At 38.9% G+C, this 19,679-nt stretch overlaps 1 protein-coding gene across 9 annotated transcripts in view; it reads left to right on the forward strand.

The window, feature by feature from the left end:
* SPAG17 (sperm associated antigen 17) overlaps positions 1-19,679 on the forward strand; it is a 248,047-nt gene that overhangs the window by 208,447 nt on the left and 19,921 nt on the right. For all 9 annotated transcript variants that reach the window (XR_008512558.1, XR_008512547.1, XM_054528865.1 and 6 more), the window contains 8 exons: positions 675-857; positions 1,792-1,905; positions 2,423-2,468; positions 5,159-5,258; positions 5,482-5,529; positions 8,847-8,946; positions 9,715-9,817; positions 12,229-12,360. Coding sequence is in view for 7 of the 9 variants with exons in the window: in XM_054528865.1 (XP_054384840.1) it covers positions 675-857; positions 1,792-1,905; positions 2,423-2,468; positions 5,159-5,258; positions 5,482-5,529; positions 8,847-8,946; positions 9,715-9,817; positions 12,229-12,360 (826 nt within the window). In the remaining 2 variants the exon portion in view is untranslated. The remainder of the gene's footprint in view (positions 1-674; positions 858-1,791; positions 1,906-2,422; positions 2,469-5,158; positions 5,259-5,481; positions 5,530-8,846; positions 8,947-9,714; positions 9,818-12,228; positions 12,361-19,679) is intronic.

The following is a 19,679-nucleotide window of genomic DNA, read 5'->3' on the forward strand; positions in this document are numbered from 1 at the left end:
ATCTAGTAGGAGTGGCACAGGCCTGCAAAGCCGCTAAGTGGCTGTCACTGGCCAGGCCTTTTGAAATGAAGCACATCCAGCACACCTGAGGACATAGTAGGGCAGCAAAGCACACCATTCCTGAAAATCGATCACAAGTATAACATATAGTGTGAGTTTACTCTAAGGTAGATTTTTCTGCCCCAGAGATCCTCAGACTCTGGAGGCATGCTTAATCTAGATTAAGCTCAAAGATGGCCCAGATCTATGGAATTATTTCTCTCGCAAAGAATCTTTCTACATCAAAATGAACACAGAACCAGAAAGTGAAAGACTGCTCAGTTCCAAGTGTCTTCAGCTACTTGTGGGTACTAAGAAATAGCCACATCCATTTGTCATAAGCTAGGCTGCTATTACATTGCTTAGCACTCTTCTACATCCTACCCAGGACACCATGCAACAGAATTTTAAAATATTCAGTATCTTGGTAACATAAATAAAAAGGAAAGCATGCCCAGTTCTGTTATCGATTTTCCTTATATTTGCAGAACTTTTTGAGGTTAAAGATTTTTTTTCACCACTGTGTCCCTAAAAAGTTATTATGATATCTACATAATAAATGAACAGTTAAAAAAATTTGAATATGAAAACATTCTGATTTCTTTGGTGGTTTTATTGATTTGTTTTGTTAACAGAAAAAAACTCCAGGACCTCCGTTTGGCACTCAGATTTGGAAAGGCCTTTGCATTGAGTCCAAACAGCTAGTGAGTGCCCCGGGTGCCATACTCAAGAACCCCAGTGTGCTACAGATGCGCCAGTTCATTCAGCATGAGGTCATAAAGAATGAGGTGAAACTGAGGCTGCAGGTTTCCCTTAAGGTAATGGAATCTAGATAACCTGACCCAAAAGAATCAGAAACAGAGCAATCATTGGTCTTGGTTTCCTAAGAAACCTGAAATTATGTAATTCTACCAATATTTGTCTAGTGCAACACAAGGATGTCAGTCTTTCAGAGTAGAGGGTTGAGAGGTAGAAAATATTTAGTGGTTCCCATAAGGTGTAGAAATTATTAAGAAGCCCCAGAGACATTGAAAAAGTAAGAATTTTTTGTAAGTGATTACTATATAGTGCCCTCCATCTTTGTCACTGTGTAGAAAACTGATATAGTGACCACTGGAAAAAGACAGAACTACATATTAATATATTTGTCCACAGAGTAAAAGGCTTTGGAAGCGGCCTAAGAATTTGTAAATATATAGTTAATTGCATGATCATGTCTATAACATCTCAAGTTTGTTAACTCCCTCAGTACAGGGATTGTATGTGTTTTCTTTATGGTTATATACCTAGCACCTGGCACAGAGCAGGGTATTATTAGTTATAGAAATTGATCAAATACTTATGAAAAAAATAAAGTACGTTTCTCTTGGAAGCAAAGACATGAACTAGGCAAATTCCATTTACAGATAAAATAAAAAAACTATACCTGAAAGGATCCTACACGTCATCTAATCCAATTCTGTCCATTTTATTGATGAGGACACTTCAGTGCAGTTAGAAACAGGGCCTCTCTGAGGCCCCCATGCAGTTCTATCCTGTGGCCTTTAAAGCTTTGCTTTTGCACTTTTCAGGTTTTTCCTATTAACATATTAAGAAAAAGTCTTTTCAGGTTGTTGACTAGTAAAGAGTTGTTGAGCATTGTGAACCTATATATTCTTCATTTTTTGTAATATTTCAAGTTGATGACCATTTTTGTATCTCTCTCTTCCTAATTCCTAGTTTTTGCCTATTTATTTTATTCTGCTGATTTAGGATTACATAAACTATATTCTAAAGAAAGAAGATGAGCTGCAGGAAATGATGGTTAAAGATTCCAGAACTGAGGAGGAGAGAGGCAATGCTGCTGATCTCCTCAAGCTGGTTATGGTGAGAAAACGCTTTGTATACCCGTGTTCTTACTATTGTTTCAATATTAAATGTTTCAGGACAAAATATCAGAAGAAATAGCTGCTTCTGCCACTTCCATGAAGCACTTGCTGCCTCCTCATAATTTTCAATTTTTGTGGAAATTGATTTCTCTATATATTGCATTTTCCAAATATATTTTAGGCTCTTCCTTCATAAATAATTCACAAGGCCCTTAAATGAAACTTTTTATTATCTTCAAAAGAAATTGATATTTATTGAAATGCTGAATGAACTAATGAATGAAATAGGGAAGAAGAAGAAAAAGGAATTTTTACAAGTTAAAATCATTTCCATTTCTAGACATTATTGAAGTGGAAGGAATGACCTACAAAAATTAATTTTATATCAGTATTTTTAAACTAATTCATTTTATAGTAGTTTTTACAAAAGATCAGCTTGAGAGAATGTTTCTAAACAAAGTAAGTCTTGTAAGTAATATAATCATCACCATTAAGTAATTCTATCTTCATTTCAGTCTTTCCCTAAAATGGAGGAAACTACAAAAAGTCATGTTACTGAAGGTAAGTTGCATTTAATATTCTTCTGCAGTATATTTACAAATTTCAAAGGAATCATCTTAAATACACATATCGGTCATTCTCTTATCTGATAACAAGACACCATGTACGCATCTCCATTCTTGTATCGGCCATGTTGTGTTGTGGTGGTTTATTTTTGTAAATCATTCTGCCTGTATTGTTCTGCCTGAGCTTTGACATCCTAGAAAACCATGATTTTCTCTCATTCATCTTTAACTTTCATCCATTAAGTGAAAAATGTTGACATTTGACTTTTATGTTAGCCTCAACTATAATGAAGATATAGGAAGGAAACAGTCAATCAACCAACAGCCTGCCCTCCCACACACAGAATTTTTGAGCAACTACACTGTTATCACCAAAACCTTGCACTGTTTTACACTGTATGTGGTGCAAGTAGTTTACTCTTAGATCTCATTCAAAGAATATTCATTTGGAGGTATATATACACAGCCCTAACAAATGTGGTTAGATGGTTTCATAGCTCACAGCAAACAAGCAGTAGAGAATTTGGTGGGTTTTTGTTTTGTTTTGTTTTGTTTTGTTTTTTTGGCCATATGGCAAAGATCATAAACTGGCAGCCATGCACTTCATTCAACCCACAGATAGGTTCTGAGTATCCTCCACAGTGTGGGCTTGTACAGTTGTTTTTATTGTTGTTGTTGTTTATCCAGATTTTTCTCCTCTTGAAATCTCACATTATTACATAGTAAATTTGGCTGAAGATAATTGACAGCTGCTTCTTTAGAATGACCATCACAGGAGTCCATCACAACCCCCTATGTCTCCCTGTCCCTATACTCTGTGGTCACCCTTTTACCCTGGGCAACTCCTATAGTAGGGTGGCCAGATTTAGTGAATAAAAATAAAGAAGGCCTAGTTAAATTTTAGATGAATGACAAATAATTTTTTTTAGTATAAGTACACTATAGTTTGGATGTTTGACCCCTTTAAATCGCATGTTGAAATTTGATCCCCAGGCCCGGCCTGGTGGCTCTTGCCTGTAAATCCTAGCACTTCTGGAGGCCAAAGTGGGTGGTTCTCTTGAGCCCAGGTATTGGAGACCAGCCTGGACAACATGGTGAAACCCCATCTCTACAGAAAATACAAAAAAATTTAGTCAGGTGTGGTGGTGCATGCCTGTGGTCCCAACTACTCTGGAGACTGAGGTGGGAGGATAGCTTTCGCCCTGTAGGTGATGGTTGCAATGAGCAGAGATCATGCCACTGTACTCCAGCCGGGGCAACAGAGCAAGACCCTGTCTCAAAAAAAAGAAAAGAAAAGAAAAGAAATTTGATCCCCAATGTCAGAGGGAAGAGGGTCCTAATGGGAGGTGTTTGGGTCATGGGGGTGGATCCCTCATGAATGGCTTGGTACCTTCTGTTCTCTTGGTGGTGAGTGAATTCCCACTCTATTAGTTGCCATGAGAGCTGGTTGGTAAAATGAGTCTGGCATCTCCCTTCTCTCTGTTGCTTCCTTTTTCATTATGTGATCTCTATACATGCCAGCTCCCCTTCCCCCGCTGCCATGAGTGGAAGTAGCCTAAGGCCCTCACCAGAAGCAGATGCCCACACCATGCTTCTTGCACAGCCTGCAGAATTGTGAGCCAAAGAAACTTCTTTTCTTTATGAATTACACAGCCTCGGGTATTATTTTATAGCCTGTCAAAGCAGGCTGAGACACAGTGTGTTCCCAGAAGCCTGGGATATACTTATAATAAAAAGTTGTTTGTTTATTTGAAATTCAAATTTAACCAGGGGCCCTATACTTTATCTGGCAACCCTACCCTGTAGCTTTTGAATTTTTAACCTCTGGGACAAGGGAACAGGCACAACAAAGGAAAACACATAGGTTTTCCAAAAGTGAAATACAAAGTAACATATTTTTTGAAACAAACAGTTTCAGGAAATAAACAGCTGTTGCATACTTATAGCTGTCCCTGACATATTAATTAAAATGATCCTAAATCAATATTCTCCCATAGTATTTCCTAAAACACTCATCTATGAGAAGACTCCATCAAAAATGAGTTTCATATTAAAATAAGTTTGGGTAATGCTTCATATTGTCTTATTTTCTTAGAGATTCAAAATGACATTAATTAATTAAAGATGTGGAGAAGTAGTGAAACCTGTTTAACCTTGGATAAATCAGTGTTTCCCAAGCTCATATAACCATGAAACATGAAAATCTTTTCCTTTTTTTAATCGCCTGTTGACATGCCACCAAGATCGTGTTTTGTGAATAAACTGAGAATCGCTGCCTAAATTGTTGAACAACCATTGTCTTATATTCATGTTCTTAGATTCAGGAAGCAGGAAAGTATTCGGAAAAACAATTTCAATATTACGGTTAATTTGTTTTAAGGTTGCTGCTTCAGATATGAGGAAATTCAGTTAAGTAGAACACCACTTCCCCTAATAATATGGGATAAATGAGATATCACTGCATTTTACATTTCGACTATAAGTTGTGTGTTTTCTAGTAGGATATTTCATAAAAGTAGTCTGGTTTTCTATTGTATTACAGCTTGGTCATGTAAATCCTAGTAAACACTTGATAGATTAAATATAGGCTCTTAACAGGCATCTCCAATGAGTAATTGTGTACTGATTGTGTGTTGCCCTATAAAAAGAAGTGGGGATAAAAGTTAAATACATCTATGTTTAAAGTTGCAGCTCACCTAACTGATTTATTCAAGCAATCTTTGGCTACACCTCCAAAATGCCCACCAGACACATTTGGTAAAGATTTCTTTGAAAAGAAATGGAGGTAAGCTAATCCAATAATGTGTTCTAATTAGTATTAGGTATGCACTGATTGAGGAAATGGAATATGCAGGTACTATAACTTTTGGTGACTACATCAATGAATTCACAGCCCTTCTTCTCCCATACTATTAACAATTCATCATATAGTGGTGAGGGTTTTTGGTTTTGTTTTTAAGCTGAAATCATTGCCCCTTTTCACCATACTTTCTTTTCCTTTCGCATAGACACACAGCATCCTCAAAACGCTGGGAAGAAAAGATAGACAAAATGAGGTAATTATACCCCAAAATGTACATAATGACCTGAAAGGGCCCAGAGTAATAGACTCTGAGAATGGAATAGGCCAAAATGTCCTTCCAGGCGCCCAGATGTTATTTGATTCTCTTCTGCAACATGTCTACCAAGTGGTCATTCAGCTGTGTGTGATGACATCACTGTCTCTTGAGGAAATCCATTTGACCATTAGATAGATCCTCTTCCTCTCCTAAGCAAGAAAGCTCTCTAGGCCCTCACTGTGATTTTGGCGATTCCAATATACTAATAAATATTCTGGAACTTAATGCAGAACACAGTCATAAGCTTTCAAGGTTCTTATAATTCACAGGAGGTATGTGCTGTAAGCATTACATGGTTTGGTTTCCTTTTAGTCCTAGCTGGGGATTTCAACTCCAGCTGTCTTGTCAAAGAGAAAAGAAGCCAGATACATTTGTTGAGTATGTAGCAGTACATATGATACTGTCTATTGTACACATTTGAATGGCTCGTCTTCAGGATAACTTCAGGATTAATATGTTTCTTCATAAAAATGTCAGGGTTGTCTTGTGAAATGTGTTAGGAGAGTGCTGAGATAAGACTTTAAGCCTCATGGGTCACCTCCCCTATACAAGGTCAAACTAGAAGGGATATACTGTCTGCAGGGAGGATAGCTTAAGTTTTGGGTGACATGACAGTCTTTATAAGGAAATGAAGACCCAAATAAATGGCTAAACCTGAGTGTCTTTATGCTAGGTTTGATGAAGAATGGACACTCATGGAGAAATATGATAGGGCAAAAAAGCACAATCTAATGGTAATAAGCTGGGGAGCTATAGCAAGGTCTGCTGCTCAGATTCCTCTCTGTGCATCTGTGTCTTCAGAAATAAGGATGCAACTTTCCTGCGGGTATTGCAAGGGCACCTCTCATGAGAGAGTCTTATGAGCTGCTTCGGGGGAAGGTCAGAAAATCCTTTCTAGGTTTTATGTCCTGCTTCAGGGAAGAAGGGCAGAGGGAAGGTGAGAGTAACTTTCCTGCTTCTGCCATTTTCTCACATTCCTTCAGCTGAAAATATTCAATGTGTCAAGGTGCCATATTTTAAGGTAGTGTGCCCTGAAGCACATTATTATCAGAATATCCCTAAAGCTTCTCCAAGAGACAGTGATTGCCTGAGAGGAAGGAGATTGAGAGATGGGGGATAGGATGAGATGGAGACTTCATTATTATGTACTCTTGAGTGTTCTTTAAACTGTGTACATATGCCTGTATTATCTATACAAATTTTTTAAATTTTGAAACATTAACAATTTCAAGTTTTAACTTATAGGTATATAATGGCAAGCCAGTGAAAGTTTTTTGAAGAAGAAGAGTGAAACATATAATTAGATGAGTGTCACAGAAAGACAAGTGTTGGCAATGTGGAAAATGAACTGGTTCAAGGAAAGAGAAAGTTTCAAGGAAATAGAAGCTGGTCAGCAAATGTCAGATGCTATAGAAAAATCAGAAATGGGAATGAAAAAAGGAATTTGGGTTTATCAGTTAGAAGGTTGATTAGTTTCTTTTGTGAGAATAATTTTAAGAGAGTGGTGGGCAGCAGCCAGACTGCCATAGATCAATGAGTGAATCCAGTGAGGCAGTAGAGATATCACACTCTGGGGACTGTTGTGGAGTGGGGGGAGGGGAGAGGGATAGCATTGGAAGATATACCTAATGCTAAATGATGAGTTAATGGGTGCAGCACACCAGCATGGCACATGTATACATATGTAACTAACCTGCACATTGTGCACATGTACCCTAAAACTTAAAGTGTAATAATAATAAAATAAAATAAAATAAAAAAGAAACTTTTAATGGGAAGTGAAAGTTGTTTAAGTAAGGTTGTATTTTGGTCATGCCTGTCTGATATTTCCAGACAGGTCAACTAGTATAAGAGCACTGGTCACAGATCCAGTCAGTTACAATTTGATTACTTACAGAATATATGATGCTGGCTGGTTGTTTCACTTCAGTAACATTTACTTCAGGAGTTCAGTTTGCTCATCAATAAACAGGTTAATTGGACTGCCAAATATCTAAGGTCTCTTTTAGCTCTCACACTGGGGGACTGATGGCTGACTAGCATGTGCAGTTGTCAAGATCATGGGTTTGGAGGCAAGCAACCTGGGTTTTAATTTAGATTCCACCCTTTATTGGTAATGTGATTTGGAATAGGTTACTTAACCTCTCTATGCTTTGGTTTTTCAACTCAAAAAATGAGGATAAAAATAGTAACTCACAGGGTTATTGTAAGATTAAATGTAAAATATTTTGCAAAACTTAGGTTTTTTAGTGCAATAAGCACTTAAAAATGAAAACTATTTCAGGGAGGATTGAGTTCAGCTACATTTAACAGAAAACCTCCAAATCAGTGCTTGTATTAAAAAGGGGCTTATTTTCCTAACGTGAAAAAAGTCAGAGGTGGGCAGTTCATGGTAGGAAGCACCACAACATCATCAGGGATTCAGATTCCTCCTTTATATCTGTTCCATCATTCTTAGTACATCATTTCCATTCTCAAGTTTACTTCATAGTTGCAAAATGATTGCTGCAGCCCTAGCCATTGCATTCATATTTCATGAAGTAGGGAAAGACATGAGGCAAGGACAAGGAAAAGTCTCCCAGTTGAGTCACATTCATATTTCATGAAGTAGGGAAAGACATGAGGCAAGGACAAGGAAAAGTCTCCCAGTTGAGTCAGCCCTCTTTAAAAGCTCCTGGACTCTTACCCAATGACTTCAGTTTACATCTCATTGGCTTTCCCTAGATAATGTCTCCCCAACATAGGGGTTCTGGTATTGGAAAGCAGTACTATCCTGACTGCTTTTCTTTAACTCTGTAACCACTGACCACATTATTCACAAATCATGCCTCAAGTTTTTGTTTTTCGTGTGTTTGAGTTTTTTTGTTACTACTACTACAGAAATTATGAAAACCAGTAGACTCTAGCTGTCATTTAAACCTCAGAGAATTGAAAAACCTCAAAAAGTTTAACCATTACAGGGCTATGTGGTTTTTAGCCTTTTGAGATCAACTACAAAATCAAACTAACACCTGGTATCATTATTTCTTATGTTACATGAGAGTCTTATTTTTGAAGTAGGAAATGTGACTGATTCTAAAAGAAGAGAAAATGAACCAAAACAAGTTGACAAAAAAAATCTAACAAATTAATTCTTGTCAGTTTTATTGTTAGTGATTGCATTCATTTTTGTGGGATTTAGAGCTAAAGCACAAACAATAACACTTTAAAATGTTCTATGTCTTCTTTTGCATCATTATGGAAACATCAACCAGGAAGGAAATTGAGACAACACAGAATTATCTAATGGATATTAAGAACCGCATAATACCACCCTTTTTTAAATCTGAATTGAACCAGTTATATCAGTCTCAGGTAATTGAATATAATGAGCAATATTCTAATAAAAGTTTTTATAAATTTGATATATTGCATATGTTATTATGTAATCTGTCTTTCCTGATGCTGTTTATTTATTTCCTGCATTGACCTGGCTGACTAACCTGTACCCTTCAAATCCATATTCTCACAAGCATGTGATAAGGAAGACTAATTTCAGGTCTTGCACCTAAGTAGAAGTTCTCTGCAATGTATTACTATCACTCCCCCATCCTGCCTTTCAGTCTCACTATTACTTACCCTCTCCCATCTATGTTAAGCCTTTTTAGGCGGAATCTTTCCTATCATTGATTGTCCTCTGATAACCCATTTTGAAGTTTTTATTGAGTTAAAATTTCCTCACCCATCAGCTGCTAAGATAGCACTAAGAGACTGTGAGTTCTTGGAAGCTCAGGGAGGGAGAACGCTCTTCTCCTGATCTATTTCAGCCTACCTGTGGGACCACAGCCCCGACCTTCCCCTCACTGGCCAAAAGTTCATTAAAACCCTGAAGCAAAGCGAATATTTTCATGTGTTCAGAATGCCCTGCATTTCTATGAAAATTTCAGAAGAAATTACAGGAAATTATGACTAGTTAACAAAAGCTAGAATTGGGTAAATCAGTCTCTTGTAGAATTTTAGTTTGTAAACTTTATTTTTAGGGCATTAAAAATATGTTTTCAATATTGCTTATTAACTTAACATATTTGTGACTGTTGAATTTCAGCCATGTATAAGTCTAAAATAAGTTTTTTTTCCTTTCAGTATAATCATCTGGACAGTCTTTCCAAAAAACTGCCTTCTTTTACAAAGAAAAATGAAGATGCAAATGAAACAGCTGTTCAAGATACATCTGATCTTAATCTAGGTAATACGTTAGCGTAGCACATATTCCTATTAAATGTCCGTAACTGAATAATACCTAACAGTGGCCTCTTAGGACATAACCAGTGATAGCTGATGACATAGCCTACAGTGACCTGCGTATGACAGATCTGGCTGAGTTATGTGAGAAAACCAATAGGTAAATAACATTTAGTTTTCATCGTGTATGCTTAAAATTGGCCTAAATGCATTTAGGAGACCTGACTAATTTAAAAAGCAAGGGAGTAATGAAAGTTCACTGGGGAAGAAGACATTCATAAGGTCTCAAAATATCAACCCATATATTACTTACAAATTATAAGGAGGAAAATATATCTTTACAATAGAGACATTCCGCATTTTCTACCTTAACCAAGTCATCAAACTCCTACCAACAAGGAGACAACCTAGCAGTAAGTGATTTCTCACGTAATGCAACACAAAGTGCATAGAACCTTGATATGGTTTGGCTTTGTCCCCACCCAAATCTCATCTTGTATTCCCACGTATTGTGGGAGGTACCTGGTGGGAGGTAATTGAATCATGGGGGCAGGTCTTTCCCGTGCTGTTCTCGTGATAGTGAATAAGTCTCATGAGATCTGATGGGTTTATAAGGGGCAGTTCCCCTGCACAAGCTCGCTCTCTATTTTCCTGCTGCCATTTATGTAAGACATGATTTGCTTCTCCTTGCCTTCCACCATGATTGTGAGGCCTCCCCAGCTATGTGGAACTGTGAGTCCATTAAACCTTTTTCCTGTAGACATACCCAGTCTTGGATATGTCTTTATAAGCAGTGTGAAAACCGACTAATACAATCCTATAGAGAATTCTTGCCAAAAATCCTTAACCAGAATCTTATCAAGAGGAAACAGAGGCAAATGTCTACCAAAATGCAGACATTCTATAAGACCACCAGCCCAGCCTCTTCAAAAATCAATGTAATTAAAACAAAAAAGATGGGATGATTGTTCTAAACTAAAAGACTAAAGAGATATAAAAACTGAATGTGAAACCTAAGCTTTGATTGGATGCTTGATTGAGGAAAAAATAGCTATAAAAGATATTTTGGAGAAACTGCACAAGTTTGATTAGGAGACTATGTGAGAGAGGACATTGTTAAATTACTGTTAATTTCTTGGGTATGATGATCGTGCTGTGAATATGTAGGAGAATGTCTTCGTTCTCAGGAGCTGCATGCTGAAGAATTTAGGGATGAAATAAAATTTAGTGTTTCTCTCTAGTAAACTGAGTAGTTAAAATACCCAGATAGGGGGCCGGGCGCGGTGGCTCACGCCTGTAATCCCAGCACTTCGGGAGGCCAAGGCAGGTGGATCACGAGGTCAAGAGATCGAGACCATCCTGGCTAACACGGTGAAACCCCGTCTCTACTGAAAATACAAAAAATTAGCCAGGCGTGGTGGCGGGTGCCTGTAGTCCCAACTACTAGGGAGGCTGAGGCAGGAGAATGGCATGGACCCGGGAGGTAGAGCTTGCAGTGAGCTGACATCGTGCCACTGCACTCCAGCCTAGGCGACAGAGCGAGACTACGTCTCAAAAAAAAAAAAAAAAAAAAATACCCAGATAGAGGAATTTTCTACTGTACAATACGATACTTGAAGTTCAGCTGTCTATAATGAACACAGCCAATAGAAATATCTAATTATGACTGAGTTGGTAAACCAAAGATTAAGGCTGGAACAATGACTTATAAATGTGATGGGGAGAAATCAGGGATCAGAAATTGGTGGCTATTAGGCTGCCTCTCAGACCTCCTGCAGCCTGGGCAGTCAGCACTAACCAAGCACTGCTTATTCTCCTCTTGAAATGGAGTGAGACTGCGGAAGTCTTTTCAGCACACAGTACTTGAGGCAGCCAGGACTATTCAACCAGGGTTGGCACACACATAAATTGAAATATTTTTTCCTCCTCAATCCTAGATAGATTTCTTTAAAATTTGTTTCCTATTGTACCTATTTCTTAAAGAGATACATTTAACAAAGAGCTAGTTTTCACAGTAATGAATGAATATAAGTTTGGAAATTTTTAAAAAAAGATCACATCTCAGTTGCCATTACCAGGTAAAAGTAGAAACAAATTACTTGGCCTCTTCTATATAACACAACAAGGTGACAACTCTACTATTTGGTCATAATACCCATAAAGAACCAGCTAGCTCCTAGGGAGTACAAACTTTGCAAATACTTTCCTGTTTGTTAATGGCAAACATTATATCATATTTTAAGAATCCCTTCCTCTTAATAGCTTTCTTATATTTAGTCTTTCTAAAGAGAGTGGGAGAAAAGGTACCTCGTTCATTGTAAAATACCTTGTTCAATGTTTGTTCATGCAAACATTAGTAGTCATTATATCATTGTACAAAATATCACTTTATAAGGTTCATTTCGGGTTTTCTAGATTTCAAGCCACATAAGGTTTCAGAACAGAAATCCTCAAGTGTGCCTAATCTTCCAAAACCAGAGATTTCTGCAGATAAGAAGGATTTCACTGCTCAGAACCAAACTGAAAATTCAACAAAATCTCCTGAAGGTATAGCAGTCTTTTTTATCTTATTGCTTCTTGAAACTGAACATTATGTCTTCTTGGCATATGGGAGATGGCACTAGGAGGCGAGGTTGAGAGTTACAGAAAAAAATCGAGAGGGTCACAGATCCTGGAGCTATGCAGCTTTGCAAAGGCTTCTTAGCACATCAGAGTATCTCAAATAAGATTTTTGAGAATGACTACAAGTTCCAGATTGAAGGAAAGAAATACTTTTTTGATGTTATTTTATTTCATTTTTACTTAATTTTATCCCTTTTAGTTCTCTGAGAACTTGCATGATTTATTGAAGATCAGATGACACCTGAAAGCTTTTCTTGAGTAACCAGAAATTTGGTACTTAGATTTACCTGTTATCTCAGTAGTTTCTTGGTCCTGCAGGTGCTAGAAGAAAAACATAAGATGTAGTCTCTATCTTACATAGCACATAATCTTATTGGACTAGCAGAAATTGAAATATAGAATAATACAGGATAGTATCTAGTTACAGTGGAGTCACATTATGCTGATTTCGCTAAGATAATTCAATTAAATATAGTTAGTCACAAAAGAGAGATAGAGAGAGTAATTTGCATTGTGTAGATAATTTTGCCACCACTTGGTTCCTGTGGACATGTTCCATGCTGAATGTGAGATGGGAATCTACTGATGGGTTTCAGTTATCTCTTATAGAGCAAGTATTTTGCCACATTTAAGTGTGAATTAAAAGATTTACCTGGCCAGGCACTGTGGCTCATGCCTGTAATCCCAGCACTTTGGGAGGCTGAGGCGGGCGGATCACTTGAGGTCGGGAGTGCAAGACCAGACTGGCCAATATGGTGAAACCCTGTTTCTACTAAAAATACAAAAATTAGCTGGGTATGGTGGCGCTTGCCTGTAATGCTAGCTACTGAGGAGCCTGAGGCAGGAGAATCGCTTGAACCTGGGAGGCAGAGGCTGCACTGAGCTGAGATCATGCCGCTGCACTCCAGCCTAGGCAACAGAGCGAGACTCCGTCCCAAAAAAAAAAAAAAAAAAGAGAAAAGAAAAAAAAGACTTACCCAATACAAGACTTGCGTTTCTGACTTAAACTTCTCTCCTACAAGTTTTATTCATTCAGTGGATAATTACTCAATGCCTACTGTTTGCTAGGCATTGTTCTAGGCATGGATATACAACAGTGATGAGGCCACAGTCTGATGGAGCTAGACTCCTCCCATATCTGATGGAGCTAGACCCATCCCATATTATGGGCAAAACTAGACAATATGTAAACAAATAAATAAGTCAGATAAATTCAGGTTGTAATAAATATTATGACATAATAAAACAGTACAATGTATGGAGAGTGACTTGGGGAGAGGGGCAACATTCCGTTAGGAGATTAGAAGGCCTCTCTGTGAAAAAATAGTTGAGTTGAGACAAGTATAAGAAGGAGTCAGCCCTGCAAAGATTAGGAGAGAGGAATAGTTCATGTAGTGAGAATAGCAAATATGAAGGTCCTGAGGGGAAGAAACATTAAGGAGGCATGTAGCTAGAACAAAATGAGAAAAGGAAAAAGTAAAAGAAGATGAGGTCAGACAGAGGGGCAGAGATTAGATCACGTAGTACTTCTCAGTGCAGTTTTATTCAAACATCAGTGGAAGGTTTTGAGCAGGGTAGTTACATGGCTAATTTTTATTTTAAAAAGATTACTCTGTGAGGCTAACAGCTCGTGGCAAGGAAAGGGAGAAGTGAGAAAAAGAGCAAGCAAGGAAGAAGCAACTGAAGTGGCACATGTGAGAGTTGCTGAAGACCTGGGCTATGGTGGGCAAAGAGGGAATGGTGAGAAGGAAATTAATAGGAACTATATCATGAGGGTGGAGCCAGTAGAATTTGCTGCTTAAGAGGATGCAGGAGTGAGACAAAAGGAGGAATCAAGGATGATTCTTAGGTTAAACCAATTGTGAGGCTGAGAATTTGTAGTTTTGATGAGTTCTCAAGTGGTGCTGATGTTGCTGATATAGGTTCATGCCTTGAGAATGGCTGTCCTGAGGCGAACTCTAGAAGGTAAAAGTGAGGCAGAGGAAGAGCCAGTAAAGGCCATTAAGAAGAAGCCAATAGGCCAGGCGCGGTGGCTTATGCCTGTAATCCCAGCACTTTGGGAGGCTGAGGCGGGCGGATCACCTGAGGTCAGGAGTTCGAGACCAGCCTGGCTAACATGGTGAAATCCCATTTCTACTAAAAATACAAAAAATTAGCCAGGCATGGTGGCACACACCTGTAATCCCAGCTACTCGGGAGGCTGAGGCAGGAGAATCGCTTGAACCCGGGAGGTAGAGGTTGCAGTGAGCCGAGATCACACCATTGCACTCCAGCTTGGGCAACAAGAGCGAAACTCCATCTCAAACAAAAAAAAGAAGAAGAAGAAGAAGCCAGTAAGGTAGCAGAAAAACAGGGGTGTGAAATCACTGAGTGTTTGGAGTGTATCAAATGCCCCTGAAAGGTCAAGCAAGGTGAGGAAGGAAGATGGGGTTGAACAAGATGGAGATCACTGGTGAACTTAACAAGGGCAGTTTCAGAGCATGGAGGGGATTGAAGCCTAAGTGAAGTGGGTAATAGATAGAATGGTGGCAGCACAAGAGTACACAGCTTCACCCTAGAGTTTTGCTTAAAAGACTAGTGAAATGGGATTGCATATAAAAGAGGAATATGTAGTCAAGGAAGAGATATTTTTCTAAAGATTAGGCATACTAGAGCCTATTGATTTGCAAATGATGATACTTCCATACCAGAGAGAAGTTGATGATGACAGAGAAAGAGGCACCTAAGGTGCAAGACCACAAGGTCCTAAAGAAGATGGAAGAACATGGCAACTGGGGAAAACCTTGAGTGACAGAATTAACCTTAGATATGAATAAGGTCACCTTCTCCATAGTGACAGGAGAGAAGAGAGAGAGTAGGGATACATTTACAGGCAGGTTGATAGGTTAGGTGTGGGGAAGACGGATGAGGGAATTCCTGTCTGATTGCAAAGGAGTGGATATAATGATAGAGTATCAAATCTATTCCAGATAAGCAGGAAAGCAAAACAAGAAGGAAGGGACTGCTTGTGTAAAGTGATAGTGTTGGTGAGAGACCTCAGTGAGGTCAAATAATTGCCTGCTGGATATGACAGAATAATAGCTAGAAGAATAAGAGGTGGTAATCCAGAAAGGGTACTGGAAACAGGTTTTGAAAATGGTAAAATGATCGGGGTTGGCAAGGTAAAAAATGTGGCCGTGAGACTTAGTGAGGTGGAAAAGATGAAGAAACAGTGTGATCAAGAATCAGATAGGACAGGGTGTTGGATGGATCATCCAGGTGATGTCATCAGGAAAGATAAAGTGGGAGACCCTCTCAGGTGTTAAAATCACCAGTGACTAAAAGGAATGATCGAGAGTGGTCAGTAAATAACAACCACTTGGAGAAGTAGTAACTAATACAGTCTGATGGCACAAGCTTCAAAGAAACAAAGCTTTGATGGAGGAAAAATAAATTGTTTGAAACACCTACTGCACCCCCAAGTATTTGAGATAAGGTACAATAATATGACTCCACTGTAAATGGAAAATTAAATTTTGATATAAAAAGTTTAAAGAAATTCAGAGTAGGAAGGAATTAACACAAAGCAGTGGAGAAAGCTTTATGGGAGGAATGGTCTTGAAAAATAAACAGAATTTCATAGATTTTAAGATTTAAGAGGTGAATCACCTACAACAGCCCTCATTTTACTCAAGGAAACTGAAACCTGGAGAAGTCAAGTGACATGTAAAAATCATACAGCAAATTTGTGACTGAGCTAGGGCTAGAATGAGTTTCAAGACTCCTAATTCTCTATATTATATTATATTACATTCCTGATGTAGGGAAGAGAAAATAATATTTACTTTATTAATTCCTTTTGTGAGAGGGAGTCTTGCTCTGTCGACCAGGGTAGAGTGCAGTGGCACAATCTTGACTCACTGCAACTTCCACCTCCTGGGTTCAAGCGATTCTCCTGCCTCAGCCTCCTGAGTAGCTGGGATTACAGGCGCCCACCATCATGCCCGGCCACTATTTTTTTTTTTTTTTTTTGTATTTTTAGTAGAGACGGGGTTTCACTATGTTGGCCAGTCTGGTCTTGAACTCCTGACCTCAGGTGATCCGCCCGCCTCGGCCTCCCAAAGTGCTGGGATTACAGGCGTGAGCCACCGCGCCCAGCTTGAATATTTTATTTAAAATAAAATGAATAAAATGAATGTGTTCAAAAGCTTGAAGGGAGAAATGAACAGGAAATCAGTGTAAGTAAATAAGAGAGTTTTTATTTCGTAATAATACAAGATGATCTACAGAAAATACAATAGAGTCAGCTAGAGAAGGTGTGGACCTGCAAAATAAAACATGGGTTCAGTGCTGACTGTGATAATACTGCATGGAAGCACCGCCAAATCCTGTAGTGGCTTAAAACAACCAGTCTGAGGGCCTGTGGATGTCCATGGCAGCTCTGCCCCAGACTGGTACAAACCAGGGCAGTTACCCTGGGAAAGGTAGTTGTTAACCATTCACCAGCACACCTCCGGCTGCAGGTAATGTCCAGGTGTATCCCAAGAATGCCACACTGTAGGAGCCAAGGAGCCACCACGTCAGGCAAGCCATACTCACAGCAGAAGGTCAAAGCTTAAGAGAGTCCAGCAGGAGCACATGCTGCCCCTCACAGCCTCTGCTCAGCCTGGCATACACTGTAATCCACAGACACATTTGTTGGTTAAAGCAAATGCTGTAGCCAAGCTCAAAGTCAATGGAGCAGAGAAATATATTCCACCTACGGGGAAGCCATCCTCAAAGGGAAAGTAAATAATTGTGAAAAAAAAAAAAAAAAAAAGAAATAATCCAGCCTTCCTCAGCATGGTAACAAGGAACCACTACTGGTTCTTCAGTCGGCTCAGGTCCAGCAGTAATATTCAGATGAATGCACTAGTTGGATTGTACCAGTTGTTCAAATACTAAAGGACCTCTGTGTCAGCTGGTAATCAGCCACTGCTCCAAGACCCTCAAGGACTCCCTCCCCCATTATCCTGATCCCTGGAGGGCAGGCTCAGTGGAATAATCATCTGCATGTTTTATGAGAGGCAGTCTAGTATAGAGCAGAGCTAAGAGTACGGGCTCTACCTGGGTTCACATCCGGGCTCCTTGTGTAATAGCTATGTGACACTGGGCACATTATTTAAACCCTTTATCTCTTCCTATTTCTCTTCTGTAAAGGGGAAATAATGCTATATACATCACAGGGCTGTGAGAATTAAATTAGTTAATGTATGTAAAATGCTTAGCACAGTGTCCAGCTCATGATAAACTCTATACCATATTTACTATTAATAATAATAGTATGAGCAACAAATTAGTACTTATTAGACTGATACATGCATGCACACAAAGCAGTAGTACACATACGGCAAGGATATGAACAAAAACTATACCAAGCTAGAATGCTTGCCTATGCAGAGAATAGTGATCAAAGGGAATAAATACATAAAAACACTGATCACTGAGTTCCATTCCCAGATATTCTGATTCTGTTTTGGTCAGGAATAGGGCTTTACTGGCATGTGGACTAGGAATCTCTATTCTTCCAAAAGCAGCCCAGCAGACGGTGATTCACGAATGGGCTTGGGACATGCTGAGTAGTAAAAGGAGCATGTTCCAAAAAAAAAAAAACAGAGATACTACTACTATATTAGTTAGGACTTCTCAGTTTACAGCCATGAAAACTAAAACTCAAATTCACTTGAACAACAACAAAAAACGAGATTTATTGGTGACCAAAAGCAAACCACAGAATAGTGGCTGTGTGGCTGTGGTGCTAGCCGAGGGGCATTTGGCTTCAGGTACTCTGGCTTTCCAGGAGAGTATTTGTGTCTGAATGCCTGTTTCTCTCCACATCCCCCCTGCCTCCACCGTGACCCATCCCTACTTGTTCCTGTTTGGTTTTATCCTCTCCTACAAAGGACAGGCTATTTCCATGTGGCAGAGATCATGACCATAAAGGCCTAAGATTCTGATCCTTCCAGATCCATAACCTAGTATGCAAGATGGGGTTATCGCTGTCCACTTCAGTGGAAATATCCAGGGAAGGGCCCTCATTGACTGGGCTTTGCTTCTCATGGTTGGGACCAGGGATGTCCTGGCACCAGATGTGTGTGGCAGGAGTTTGCATACAGATAGAGGATGGGAAGAATGCTGAACAGTCCAAGATTATCACTGCCAGAGCCCCCTCATTCAGGTGTAAAAACATGTGTGGCACTCACCTGCAGATCGTGGACACTCAAATATTAGTCCCCTTCCTTTTCCTCTCTTCCTGATTTGAATGCAGGAAAGGATTTTTAACTACCACGATCTAAAATACCATTCTTATTTCCACCTCCTGGATCTGTGGAACAAAGACACACAGCTACTGCTGCATGGACTTCCTACACTTGCTCATTCCCTCATGTAACTGAGGAAAAGAACAAGTCACCGAATTTAGTGATCTGAAGATTTAATTTTCTGGCTTAATTTATCTATACTTACTAAACCACTTTTTAAAACTATGAATATAGTAGTAGAATCAAAGAAATTCTTGGGATTTTTTTTTTTACTTATTAGTTTTAAGAAATCTTTCAGAGTTAATGTTGTATTGTATTATATAATGTTGATTTAATAGAAGGAACCTTGAAGATCTGGGTGTAATTCAGTTCATCCTAGGCAGGCCACTTGACTCCTTAGAATCTTATTTTTCTCATTTATTAAAAGATAGATGCTAATAGCATCTGTACTGCCTACCTTATATGGTTGTTGTGAGGACCAGTGTTAGGTCATGTATGTAAAATCACTTTGTAAAATGAAAAGGCATAAAATGAGAATTAACAGAAGACTTTTCTCCTTTTAAATAAGCTCTTTACACTAAAAATAGAACTACAATTTGACCCAGCAATCCCACTACTAGATATACACCCACAGAAAAAGAAATTGTTCTATCAAAAAGACACATACACTCACATGTTCACTGCAGTAATGTTCACAATAGCAGAGACACGGAATCAACCTAGGTGCCCATCAATGATGGATTGGATTTTTAAAATGTAGTACGTGTACACCATGAAATACTATGTAGCCATAAAAAAGAATGAAATCATGTTCTTTGCACCAACATGGATGCAGCTGCAAGCCATTATTCTAAGCAGATTAATAACAGAAACCCAAAATCACGTGTTCTTACTTGAGTAGGAGCTAAATCTTGGATACCCATGGGCATAAAGAGGGGAACAAGAGATGCCGGGGACTCTGAAAGG

This window comes from Pongo abelii, chromosome 1, assembly GCF_028885655.2.
Source record: "Pongo abelii isolate AG06213 chromosome 1, NHGRI_mPonAbe1-v2.0_pri, whole genome shotgun sequence".
NCBI lineage: Eukaryota > Metazoa > Chordata > Mammalia > Primates > Hominidae > Pongo > Pongo abelii.